This window comes from Corticium candelabrum, chromosome 4 (assembly GCF_963422355.1).
Source record: "Corticium candelabrum chromosome 4, ooCorCand1.1, whole genome shotgun sequence".
Classification (NCBI taxonomy): Eukaryota; Metazoa; Porifera; class Homoscleromorpha; order Homosclerophorida; family Plakinidae; genus Corticium; species Corticium candelabrum.
In genome coordinates this window covers 3,745,344-3,758,111 of record NC_085088.1, presented here as the reverse complement: position 1 = coordinate 3,758,111, position 12,768 = coordinate 3,745,344, and the positions used below count along the sequence as shown (strand labels likewise).

The following is a 12,768-nucleotide window of genomic DNA, read 5'->3' as shown; positions in this document are numbered from 1 at the left end:
GATGCCCACATGTAAACTCGAGCCAGTCTCTTCTCCCCCCCCCTGTTCGCTGGATTGTCACTCTGGAGCGAGGATTGACAATCCGGGAAATGACGAAGACGAGGAGAGCCTGGCTGGAGTATAGGCGACATGTGAGAGCTCATTTGTCGGTGTGCCAGACTCCCAACTCATTTCCTAATGCTACTGTCCTGTTAACTTGATTAAGTGTACCAGACTTGGTCTGGAATGTGGAAGTTATCCTTTCTCGTTAGTTGTGTGTCGCTGCTTGCCTTCAGCATACACTGCTTTTCCAGAACACAGTTAAACACACACACACACACACACACACACACACACACACACACACACACACACAAGCTTACTCTTGTGCAATACACGTGGTACACACGTGGTGCGAGTCTCCAACCGCTATTTCTGGTCACGTGCCGTCAGCTACATCACATACATATTCAGTGCTTTTGCTAGCTTCCACATAGCGCTTTCACTCGCATGCTAGACAGTTGTTATCGTGATCGTGTGCGTCATGGACGCTTTCTACGAGCAGTACCAGTTGGGAGACGTCCTCGGTGAAGGCGGTTTCGGTCAAGTCTTTCGATGTCAAGAGAAAGCGTCAGGGACGATGTTCGCTGTGAAGACGGTCGAACCGAGCAAAATCCAGAGCACGAGCGACAAGGACAAAGTGAAAAACGAGATATCGGTAGGTCGGATAGTAGAAGGCATAGATAGCTTTAGATGTGACGTTGTGACAAAGACTTTCGATTGTGTGGGTGGCGGGAATCGTTTGTAGGCTACAAGGATGTGGTCGTTACAGAGAAGACAGCGGCGACAAACGGTGTATTCTAGAGAATGATGGGTGATAGTGACGGTTACAGACCTAGTTACCTGAAATGGAACGTTTCTTTACCTAATCACGTGCCACTGATTGAATTGATTGTTCTGTACACCCGCATGTACTGTACACAACGTCACGCATCTTTGCTGCCTTGTGCATGAATCCAATACCGTCTGACTACTGCATTCTTGCTCTAGATTTGTAGTGTGCTCGATCACATGCATGTGGTGAGGCTGTACGCCAGTTTCAACGAAATGGGAAGGTTCATGATGGTCTTCGAGCTGCTGGAGGGAGGAGAACTGTTTGACATTCTCTGCAGTCGCGATACGTACAGTGAGCTGGATGCAAATCATTGTATAAAACAGCTTCTCTTGGCGCTTGCTTATCTTCATGGTAGCAAGATCATTCACAGGGTGAGTGAGTGAGTGAGTGAGCTGTCGCTTGTATGGCAAATGCATGTCACTTTATTTCTCTTTTTGCTTTTGCTTTCATGTCTCTTCGCTAGTTGTACGTTTTATCTAGATCATTTGTGTACATTTGTGACTGCGTAATTTAATTAAGTCAATTAGCAGTACATGTCTGTGTATCCTATGTCATCATTCCAATCAAGACTATGATGACCTTATTAGGGCGTAGAGCTCAAGAATCCTTACTTGAGTACACCTACAGTGTACTATAGATAGTAAGAAGTTGTTTCTGTTGCTACTACTTGTGTGTGGTAACTGAAACAGATGTAGCAAAAGACTGTAGTTGGCATATGATTGGTTAGGTGGTGCAGTCCTGGCTAGCTAGCTGGGTAGTACTGTTACAGACTAAGATTTTGCCTGATACCCAACAATGAGTTTACTATGTGCATAACGTTTGTTATAATTTCTTAGCTTTACCACATGCCTAATTTGTCACACTGTCACTGCATAGTACACAATGTTGTGTGTGTGTGTGTGTGTGTGTGTGTGTGTGTGTGTGTGTGTGTGTGTGTGTGTGTGTGTGTGTGTGTGTGTGTGTGTGTGTGTGTGTGTGTGTGTGTGTGTGTGTGTGTGTGTGTGTGTGTGTGTGTGTGTGTGTTATCTACATAATTCTCTGTATATGTTCTTACATGTTTCTCTAACTAATTGTGGTGGTTTTAAACAAGGACATAAAACCTGAGAATCTCATGTTAGTCAAGCCACCAATAAATGGAAGCCTCCATGACACTGTTTTGAAACTTGTTGACTTTGGCATAGCCAAACAACTCACCAGTAAGTACCACAAATCAACATATGGCGACCATGCTTATTGAGCAAACGTTTTCCTAGACAAACAAAGTCGTATATCATGTGACACAAGTGGAACTCCATACTATTTGGCACCTGAGACACTAAAACAAGAGTTGATCGGTAGTCCAGTCGACATGTGGGCAGCAGGTGTGATTCTCTATGTTCTATTGGTACGAAAGGTTTCATTGTTGGTGTTGTCTCTGTCAGTGTGTACACGATATTTATATTTATAGGTGGGAAGTCTTCCTTTCTGGTTGGGAGAGAAAGGCAAAGGAGAAATGTTTTGGAAGATTGTGAAGGGAGACTATTCAATGGACAAGGTGGAATGGGATGCTATTTCTGGTGATGCAAAGCGGCTTGTTTCCGACATGGTAACGTTTTGTAATAATTTTGTGTGTTGTTGGTTTGTTGTTGATACTATTGGATGTGTAGCTCACGTTGTCTCAGGATGATCGAATAAGTGCAGAGACGGCCCTTCAGAGTGAGTGGATCAGGAACAAGCGAAGAGTATCGACCATCGAAAGACGTCAGACGTTGTGCAGACTAAAGGCATTCAATGCAAAGAGAAAACTACGTTCTGCGATCTTTGCTGTTATTGCTCATCGGAGGATAAAGTTAGTGTGTGTGTGTGTGTGTGTGTGTGTGTGCGCACGCGCGCACGTGCGTGCATGCATACCTGTGTACGTGTGTATGTGTGGTGTGGTGTGTGTGTGTGTGTGTGTGTGTGTGTGTTTGTTTGTTTGTGTGTGTGCATGTGCATGTGCGTGCATGCATACCTGTGGTGTGTGTGTGTGTGTGTGTGTGTGTGTGTGTGTGTGTGTGTGTGTGTGTGTTTTGCTAAACTGTTGCTGTAGCTAAGTCTGCTGTCTTAGAGTTTACTGAGAATTAGTATTTGAACAAACAAGTGCATACAGTTATTACTCTATGTTTGCGTTGACTTTGCGCTCAGGAGAGACTAATGATGCAGTTGTATTTGTTTACCACACTCAGATGTTAAGTGATATCCCATTAACTGTACAATTTAGAGGTCATATTACAATACAAAGATGTTAGAGTAACATTAGAGGAAGTAGCAGGCTATGAAGATGAAACAGAACGAGAAAAGGAGTCTGAAATATCAAGCAACTACTTGCGAAACAAGAGCAAACAAGAACAACTGTGAGTTGATGTTAAGGCAGCAAACCGTTTAGTGACCTTGTTAATTGGCTATTTCCTCTATTAGCAGCATTCTTGTTGTAAGACCATACCTTCTTAATGAGTTAAGAATCCTAACAACTCTTGATATGCAAAAGCCTTATAAACCGGCTGTGTAATACTCCTTCGTTACCCTAAACCCTAACTATAGAAAATCCGGGAACTTGCGGTTTCGAACAATACCCAGATCATCACTGTCTGCTGTATTGCGCAGAAATTATTACAGAAGGCACAGAGTCAACGCGAGCAGAGAGTAGGTTCCTGTATTTGACAATGTGATGTCTGGCAATAGTGCCATTAGCTATCATTGGCAATTATAATTAATGCCTAAAAAACGGGTTAAATTGAGGTTACAGTTATGTGAACTTTGATGACATTCCTTTGTCATGTGAAACACTTGCGACTTAACATTAACCTTTAATGATTACCAAGCTTCTGCAGAGAATGGTGATTTGTGCATACACAAACACTGTTCACACAATGGAACTACTAGTGGTGTATATGCAATGAAGGCAATGACTTTGTTTAGTAAAAGTGTGTGGCAAAACCTGCGCACTGTATTTGCTTGGGTAAGCTTCTTGAAGCTGAGTAAGCCTTGTTTCTAACTTTGACCAAGTCTTTACAATTGTTTAACCTTCTATGGGTCATTAGATGACATGTTGATCACAATTTGACGATTCGCGTTCTGTATGTAGTAACGACACTCAACACGTTCTCATTGTTAGATGAATCTATAATGTGCGATCGACTTTTGTTGGCAGAATCTATTTTTATTGTAAATACTTTTGGGTTCTTGTTTGATTGTTTGACCAGCAGTAGTTGCAGTGTTTCCTAGTTCACAATGCAAGACGACATGAATGTTTGAATTCCTTTCCAGAGTTGCCGACTTTGTCCCATTGCTCTTTCTCACCGTTCCAAACTTATTTAATTAACCGTATGCGTAGCGAGGGTTATAGTAGTGATCTCACCAGAAGTAGCGACTCGACGGAAATACGACTCAACTCAATGGAAACGACCATGTAATAACTTTGGACTGTATACTATAGCGTGCGTTGTGTAGCGCTTGTAATCTCGACATTATCACATATCGGTTGTTGGAGGTTATCCACCATGACGTTCCAATTTTGATTAATGATCGTAACTTTCAGTGTACCTTCAAAGTCCTTACGGAGAGTAGCATGCCACAAAGCACCCAAGTGATTTACCATTTGATGATAGACTGCTTGTGCTTTCTCAGCCACCTTTATAAACAAGTGTATAGTGTGACTCGGCTATCTGTTTAAACAAGTTTTGGGTGCTTGTGTCTACTTGTAGTGATGTGCGCGTGGTGCTAATTATTTTGTGCATGCTTGCAAGTACAGTAGGAGCTTGGCCAGTACATGTGCAGAAACTGTTTGGTGTTGTTACCGTAGGCGTTGATGCGATTGGAGTACGTACACTTGTGCCTCGTTGTTGAGGCTAATATCAATCGTTTGGTGTTCTAGGAACACACGCCTAGGTAAGTTTCCTTCTTTGCAGTGCGTTTGGAAGCACATTGCTAATTCTACTGTACAACTAAAGTACCCGGAACTGGAAAGGGGTCAATTTCTAGTCGCCTAAGGTTCAGCACTGTAGTGCTCCCTTTTTCTATTAGTGATGCCTTCCAAGTAATTGCACTTGTGTACACAACAATACACTTGTGTGCACAACAATAGTGTTTAGTCTAATGGCATGTCAAGCATGCTACTGCTAATTCTAATTACCCGAGGCCCGGATATCTGGCCTAAAGGTATAGTAGTCGGCCAACTTGCAACCGTATGTACCGATCATATTTATACTCGAGTAGCACAGATGCAAATGAAGCTATTCCGACCAATACACAAGAAATGGTGTCATTACTGACCTATAGACGAACGTGATGTCATCATAAGGCTCCACCTATCTTTTTTAGTAGCTGTGCTACATGTACATGGTGTTTATTCCTTTGCTTTACGGGTTTAGCACATAGAAACAATGCCTATAGTTTACATTTGCACGTGCATGTTTACCCACCAACAACCAGGCGTCTAGAGAGCGAAGGTGCTGATTCAGGCGCCATGCATGCGGTACATGTAGCTGTACCTGACTTGTGTAACATTTTGCTTGTTCCACAGTGTTTCTGCATAGTGGTTCTGCAGTCTGCCAGCTTGAATTTTTGGTGTGCGTGGCTGAGTGGCCACATTGTTGTTGCAAAAATCACTAGTGTCGTCTTTAACAGAAATCTGGCACTCCATGGGAATTTGCGAAGGGGAACGTGCATTGCCTATGAGTGCCTGTTTGTCGGACGAAGCGACTGACCTGTAAGTATGCTAGTGCATCTCTATTCATTTTTCTTCCAGTATCCAAAGTCAGAGCGAACAGAGACGCCTAATCTATGTTCGTAAGAGCATGTTTTCCCACATTAATTTTGATTGGCTCTGGTGGCTCTGGGGTCACCTCATTACCACAACCTGTACCTATTTAGCTGTGGGCCTAGATGATTGTGGTTAGATGGTGATAGCTGTGTAACTACGGTAGGCGTAACCACCAACTGAGAGGATTTCAATGGTGTCAAATTCATGAGCATTCATTCCTCCTGATCCTCAGCTGTCTTACCTACACTGTACACATGTCTTAGCATGTGGTGTTCATGTACACTCGCCGAGGGTTTAGCACTGTAATGCTTCTGTGTTCATTATTAAGAATATTTTTAACTGTTGTAGCCCTAATGTTGTACACTCTTGTTATATAATAGAAGTCAAACCCCTCCTCGTGCTCAAAGAAAAACAAGTGGAATAAGTAACAGTGGCGATGAACTGGGATCGGAGTCAGAGAGCAGTGTTGTAGACGAGGGAGAAGTAGCAGCAGCAAACGGTCAAGTAGAGTATACAAAACAAGTTGACTTACAGGCCAAGTTATCTCCTTTGTCAATACCATCAGTTTCAGCATGTGAAAGAAATGCGTCAGAGAGTGGTGACTCTGGTGTAGCTGAGAGTCCTGTCATGTCTCAGACAACAGATGGTTTGTATAGTGAAGACACTGTAATGAGGCAGAGACTACAACATGCGTCCATTGAAGAAAAAGCGAGATGGAAGAAGAAACGAAATAGCATAAAAAACGTGGTCAAAGAGTTGAATTTGTAGATTACATGGCAGTTTTCCTATTTTTATGAGCACATTAATAATTTCATCTTGTGTTCATGAACCATTGCTGATGACAGATGTAACTGTAGGGATTTTATTATGGTATTGACTATGCAGCTTTTCTTAACTGACGTCTCTTTGTACAGTTTGTTAGGAATGAAATGCAGGTAGAGTGCTCAGATGGAGCTTGCAACGTCTTCTTTATATAACATTTAGTTGGTCAGCTGACTCTGCTGAGTTTGTATTGATCATACATATTTCAGAGTGCGCAGAGTGAATTGCAAAACCTCTTTCATACATTCATGTCCACTGCACCTTTACTTTATTGCCAAGAGTGGGCGTTGTTACACAGGCATGTTGTGGGCATGCTCACATTTATATATAGGCTAGCCTAGTGTAGCCATTTACATCAGCCACAGGGACAGAGAGAGTGTACGGGAACAGTTGAGATGGACTGGTCATTGCTCTTGCAATAGGTGGATGAATTGCATCTTCAGAAATAGGGATCTACTGCCTGGTAGAACAACAAGAGAAACTGTGTTTTTGTAAAGTTAATTAAACGTAACATTTTGCCAAACTGTAAAACTCGCTTATTGTAGAACTGACTGTCTTCAGCAACATCGCTGGTAAGAAACGAGTCTGGACACAAGTCTGGCAGCCGTTCCATGGTACAGGAGCCAACCTCGGGAACCAGTCCTGGTTTGTATGTCAGTCATGGGAAACTGTTTTCAAACGTAATTGCTGGCACTGTTGGTGTAACTTCTGGTACAGCTAGTATAATGCCCGTGCAGGGCAAACTCAGCCTACAAGCATGCGTCTTGCTGGTGTGTTTGTTATTAGTGGTTCACAGAGATGTAGTTTTCCAAAACGACCTTGTTATTAATATATTGTGACACAAAATGACTTCATTACAACAAAAATGGCAACAGCTGACCAACTAGATCATCAACAATTGCATATGCAGCAACTCTACAGACTACCTAAGTCTTTAGGGACGACAGTCATGACCAATTCCACATGCTTGCAGCAATGCTATGCAGACTAGCTAATACAGACTAGCTAATACAGACTAGCTAATACAGACTAGCTAATACAGACTAGCTAATACAGACTAGCTACTAGTAGATATCACAGCTGCAAACTGAGTGCCTACACAATGGCAACATGATAATGTAAGAACACCATCAGCATATTACAGTTTATTGTAACGCTGTGTGGGTGGTGATTAGAGTGATGATTATGAGCAAAACATTGTTCAGGCTAAGAACCGACGGACCACCGGAAGTAGACTGCAAGTTACCTAACCAAAACAAAGAAAACTTTTTTATTATCATTTTAATTAACGAATTCTGTTTTCTTAGAATATTTTATTCTAGTGCACACAGGCACATACTTGTGTTCTTGTGTTCGTGGTGTGTGTGTGTGTGTGTGTGTGTGTGTGTGTGTGTGTGTGTGTGTGTGTGTGTGTGTGTGTGTGTGTGTGTGTGTTGTGTATCAAAGAGCTAGTCAAGCACATGCATCTACGTACAAGCACTTCTTAATGAAATATCAAATCAAACTTGTATAAAGACACTGACTGAAAACGCCGAATTTACCAAGACAGTTGTCTTTCAAGCGGTTATTGTTTGTCTCAACTCCGATCACACAAAGACTTGTTGCTTCACCAGTAACATAAGCAGACTGCACGTAGCCGTTTGAAATGTTGGCTGTCGCTTCTCCAGCAAAATACAAGCGCCCATCAACAGATGCACCCATGTTTTCAAAATCTTCTGAAGTAAAGTTGGGGGCCAAGTTAGAATAAGAACCGTAAAAGAGAGGATTATTGAACCAGATGGGAATGACTACATCTATGGGATCTGGAATGTGAGATCCATAGATCTTTCTTAAAATCTCCATGATCTCACTTACAGTCTCGTTTTCTGTTTGACTCTCGACTTTTTTAGATAAATCGTCTAGAGCAGTGATGAGTAGGACATTCCAGTTGGGGTCGTTGTTATGGTAGGCAGCAATGTTAATGTGCACTGTATAATAGCCACGCACGTCAGACACATACAAAAGGAAATGGCTGTCATAAGACCAGAATTTCCTGTCAAACTTTAAGAAAATGTTAGTGTAGACAGCCATGTGGGTATTTTTAATAGCAGCTAATTTCTGTGCTGGAAGAGAAGGACGAAAAGTGACGTCTCCACTCTGTAAAACGCCAACACTGAAAGTACAGATGACGTAATCGCTGACGTAGACATCGTTATTTGTTGTTGTGACTCGAAAAGTAGTTCCAGTATAATCAATTTCCTTCACTTTAGCATTTAGTTTCAGTCTGGTGTCATTATATTTTCCCGTGTCGCTTTGAGATAGAAATTTCTGAGCCATACAGTCAATCACGTGCGCAAATCCTCTTTGATCCACCACCATTTCTTCGACATCGCTGTAATAGTATGAGTAGTCTAATGCGGTTCTCGCTGATGTATCGTCGGGTGCTTCAGCGTACTCGAAATCGTACTCTAAGTACTCAATCGCGGTTTTTAGGGATGTATTTGAATGCCAGCCTGCTTCAGACAATGCGGTACGAAGTGAGTATGAAGCTGCAACAATAGGAATTCATAGAGTATTGCACTGTACGCGCGCGCGTGCGGACACACACACACACACACACACACACACACACACACACACACACACACACACACACACACACACACACACACACACACACACACACACACACACACAGAAACAGACAGACAGACAGACAGAGACAGACAGACAGGACATACAGACAGACAGACAGACAGACAGACAGACAGACAGACACACACACACACACACACACACACACACACACACACACACACACACACACACACACACAGAAACAGACAGACAGACAGGACATACAGACAGACACACACACACACACACACACACACACACACACACACACACACACACACACACACACACACACACACACACACACACACACACACACACACACACACACAGAAACAGACAGACAGACAGAGACAGACAGACAGAGACAGACAGAGACAGACAGACAGGACATACAGACAGACAGACAGACAGACAGACAGACAGACAGACAGACAGACAGACACACACACACACACACACACACACACAGACACACACACACACACACACACACACACACACACACACACACACACACCACAAACACGTACAGATCTCTAAATATTGTACACGTACTGTACAGTGTGTACAAGTACTTTGTATACTTACCAGGGTATTCGCCGTTTTCAATTTTCTGATTTACTTGTTCTTGAGCTTTCTCCAATAGAGTCCATGCTTCATCAACGATTTCCGCGCTGTCGTTAATGGTCACGTTACTGTCTTTAAGATAATACAATGTGTCATCAAATGACGTTGTTACTGTCGATAAATTGCAAGTTTTAGCCAATGTCCACACAGGATTAATCCCACGGACTCCTGTAGTTCCTTGTACCCAGTTTGCACCTGAGTTTACTGTTTGCGGACCGACGTTGACTGAGTGTCCACTGTTTAACGTGGCAGAAAGCAGTCTGCCTCCGATGCGGTTGCTTCCTTCCAAAATGATAAAATCGTCGATGCCATGAGATTGAAGGACTTCGGCGGCTTTGATCCCTGCCATTCCAGCACCAAGGATAAGCACCTTACTTTGACGATCATTTTGAACTGCAGCTGATGTAAATATTGTCGTAGTGAGCGGTTGTAAGAGGACAAGCGACCAACAGAATATGATCATCTTGCGTACTAAATCAAAATACATGATAACAATTATGAGGACTTGCCTTGTACGTTTACAGGAGTTCCTAATCACTACTGCAATTATTCATCCCTCTTACTGAAGCGCCATCTGGAGTTGCAATTATTTATTAGGCTCTAAGGTCTGTGCCCCTTTGATCATTCCAATTTTTGCATTTCAATGCAGTTAAAAATTGCAAATGTCTCAAATGTTTTAATGTACATTCGATTTTTACAAACCATAAAGCAAAAATTTACTATTTTGGTTGAGCAGTGATTCTATTGTTTGATATAAGGACATTTGTAGGCGTAGTCATAAAAATTGTAGACTGTAAATACGTGTGATGACCAAAACTATATATAGTATACACACTACCATTTTTCCAGTCTGGATCTGCTACTGATTCTACCATATAGTCAAATTAGAAGCCAATAAAAGTGGGCGTGGCCATAAAAATGGGTTGCCTCGTAGCATCGTGAAGCTAAGCCCCCACTATATAGAGGTCACGCTACGCCCCTGTGAACCACACCTTAATTAAACACTCTTCCGGGTATCATTTATGCTAGGATACAGTTACTTCTCAATACAAAATTTGAAAAAATCTGCAGTAATTCCTAGAAGACAACTACTGTCTATTCCCGGTAAGTGTGAACTCGGAGGTGAGTAATGAAGTAGAGGTCACACCAGGTGTGCACTAAGAGCTGCTCCAGTTGGACCATGTTACACCAATTATCTTAAGTTCCAGTTGCTGATCGTTGGTCTTTGCTAAGCAAAAGTATTATCTTTCCGTTTTCTTGTTTATGGAAAGGCTTAGATAATTTGATAAACAGAAATGCCAGACCTAGCGGTTTCTAACGATGCCGGGATCATCGCGAAGTCCAAAAAAACAGCAAAGATATTGATGATTTTCAAAGTTCACACATATGGGGAACAGACAGTAGAGGGTAATCATTGTCCTGGCTAGCCTCGTACCAGACCCTCTCGCGCCGTCGTGCCCGGCTCCCGTATAACACGACAACGCCGGAGAGGGAACCGGGCACGACGGCGCGAGAGGGTCTGGTACGAGGCTAGTCCTGGCTGCAGATGCACGACGTCGATCGAGATCGCTAGAACACGCCTACAAAATTGACGTGTCGATCATGACTCGGTCACTTGCTCGTTTGCCTTTGGTGAGTGGCAGCTAATTGCCTTGTAACTAGCCTAGGCATGCGCCTGTTTATTTTGTAAAGAGCCGAAGCCCGGCATATGGATATTGGTACTGTCCAGGAGACTCGCCGTTCGCTCCTGATTCGACGAAGTTCAAAATCCGCTCTCTCTAGAGGATCTAAATGCATGTTGTTGCGAATTCTGTTCTTGCATCAGTGAGTCTGACTGTTGAGATCGGAGGGCACGCGGACAACTGCTAGCTAATTATTTCATGCCTGCCTGTAGTGTCAAATGTGGCGTGCTTCCTAATTGTTTCCGAGCAGTTTGCTGGCATCGCAAAGCAATCTACGTGACAATGTAGTGTACATTCTTCCGGCTATGCGAGACTAGTAGTGTACGTACCAACACTCAAAAGTCCTAGCTAGGCCTGTAGGTTTGAACCCAGGGTATTCCTGTAGATGCATGTATGTTGAACAGCTACAGACAGAATCGCCGGCGTCTTTCTAGTCGATGTTTCGTCTGAAATTTCTAAATGGTTGCTACGTACGACTGTCTAGCTAGCTAGGCATGACTACATGTACATCTAGTCTGCAGAAGCAACGACAATGATTGAAAACGTTTACCTTAATTCTCTCCGAAGACTGGTAGCTAGCCGTTTGTCGAGAGTCCTAAATTTTGAGACAGCTTGCTAGTTGGATATCAACTACTGGATCTGTGTTGGCGTTGACTTTTTGGGTATAGTCTCGCAAGCCAGGCTCTTCCGTGCAGTCGCTGAGCTAAACGCACGTGAATCATTCTTCTCGCGCTGGAGCAATTCCGGTGTAGCAGCGGATTTGTTCCGGTGTCATGATAAATAGTGTCCCCCTACAAAAAGTGTCCCCCCCTACAAAAAGTGTCCCCCCCTACAAAAAGTGTCCCCCCGGACACAATTTGTCGGCAGTACGTGACAAATACCGTCCGCCTGCAAAACGTGTCCCCCGCGAAAAATTGTGTAGTGGATGTGGACTACCAAATGAGTGAGTGTTTGATGACATTTGATGCTATAACGTCTATGTCTGCGCACGCACGCGCTTTGTGTGGCGTGGTGTGGTGTGGTGTGGTGTGGTGTGGTGTGGTGTGGTGTGTGTGTGTGTGTGTGTGTGTGTGTGTGTGTGTGTGTGTGTGTGTGTGTGTGTGTGTGTCTGTGTGTCTGTGTGTCTGTGTGTGTCTGTGTGTCTGTGTGTCTGTGTGTGTGTCTGTGTGTCTGTGTGTGTGTGTGTGTGTGTGTGTGTCTGTGTGTCTGTGTCTGTGTGTCTGTGTGTCTGTGTGTGTGTGTGTGTGTGTGTGTGTGTGTGTGTGTGTGTGTGTGTGTGTGTGTGTGTGTGTGTGTAATTTGTCCAAGTTTAGTAAAAATAAAGGTTACTGGTATACCATTCTATTACCATTTTCCAAGACATC

At 43.2% G+C, this 12,768-nt stretch overlaps 2 protein-coding genes across 2 annotated transcripts; one reads left to right on the top strand and one right to left on the bottom strand.

Annotated features, from left to right (window-relative positions):
* Positions 1–422: 422 nt before the first annotated feature.
* LOC134178246 (calcium/calmodulin-dependent protein kinase type II subunit alpha-like) lies at positions 423–6,650 on the top strand. Its single transcript, XM_062645083.1, has 7 exons — positions 423–697; positions 1,030–1,245; positions 1,965–2,070; positions 2,128–2,258; positions 2,322–2,459; positions 2,521–2,702; positions 6,035–6,650. Exons 1-7 carry the CDS (start codon positions 524–526, stop codon positions 6,420–6,422), a joined length of 1,335 nt encoding a protein of 444 aa, XP_062501067.1. The 5' UTR covers positions 423–523; the 3' UTR covers positions 6,423–6,650.
* Positions 6,651–7,215: 565 nt separating this feature from the next.
* LOC134178054 (uncharacterized) lies at positions 7,216–12,016 on the bottom strand. Its single transcript, XM_062644837.1, has 4 exons — positions 11,955–12,016; positions 9,684–10,193; positions 8,018–9,004; positions 7,216–7,722 (listed from the first exon to the last, which is right to left on the bottom strand). Exons 2-4 carry the CDS (start codon positions 10,183–10,185, stop codon positions 7,622–7,624), a joined length of 1,590 nt encoding a protein of 529 aa, XP_062500821.1. The 5' UTR covers positions 10,186–10,193; positions 11,955–12,016; the 3' UTR covers positions 7,216–7,621.
* Between the last annotated feature and the right edge of the window lie 752 nt (positions 12,017–12,768).

What these genes read in the sequence shown, in the direction of transcription:
- LOC134178246 (XM_062645083.1), top strand. Translation starts at nt 524, where the DNA reads ATGGACGCTTTCTACGAGCAGTACCAGTTGGGAGACGTCCTCGGTGAA. An exon ending in AAGTGAAAAACGAGATATCG is followed by an intron (nt 698 to 1,029) that starts GTAGGTCGGATA and finishes TTCTTGCTCTAG; the next exon opens with ATTTGTAGTGTGCTCGATCA. An exon ending in AGCGGCTTGTTTCCGACATG is followed by an intron (nt 2,460 to 2,520) that starts GTAACGTTTTGT and finishes TTGGATGTGTAG; the next exon opens with CTCACGTTGTCTCAGGATGA.
- LOC134178054 (XM_062644837.1), bottom strand. Translation starts at nt 10,185, where the DNA reads ATGATCATATTCTGTTGGTCGCTTGTCCTCTTACAACCGCTCACTACG. An exon ending in TGAAAACGGCGAATACCCTG is followed by an intron (nt 9,005 to 9,683) that starts GTAAGTATACAA and finishes CTATTGTTGCAG; the next exon opens with CTTCATACTCACTTCGTACC. An exon ending in CTTGAAAGACAACTGTCTTG is followed by an intron (nt 7,723 to 8,017) that starts GTAAATTCGGCG and finishes TGTTTTGGTTAG; the next exon opens with GTAACTTGCAGTCTACTTCC.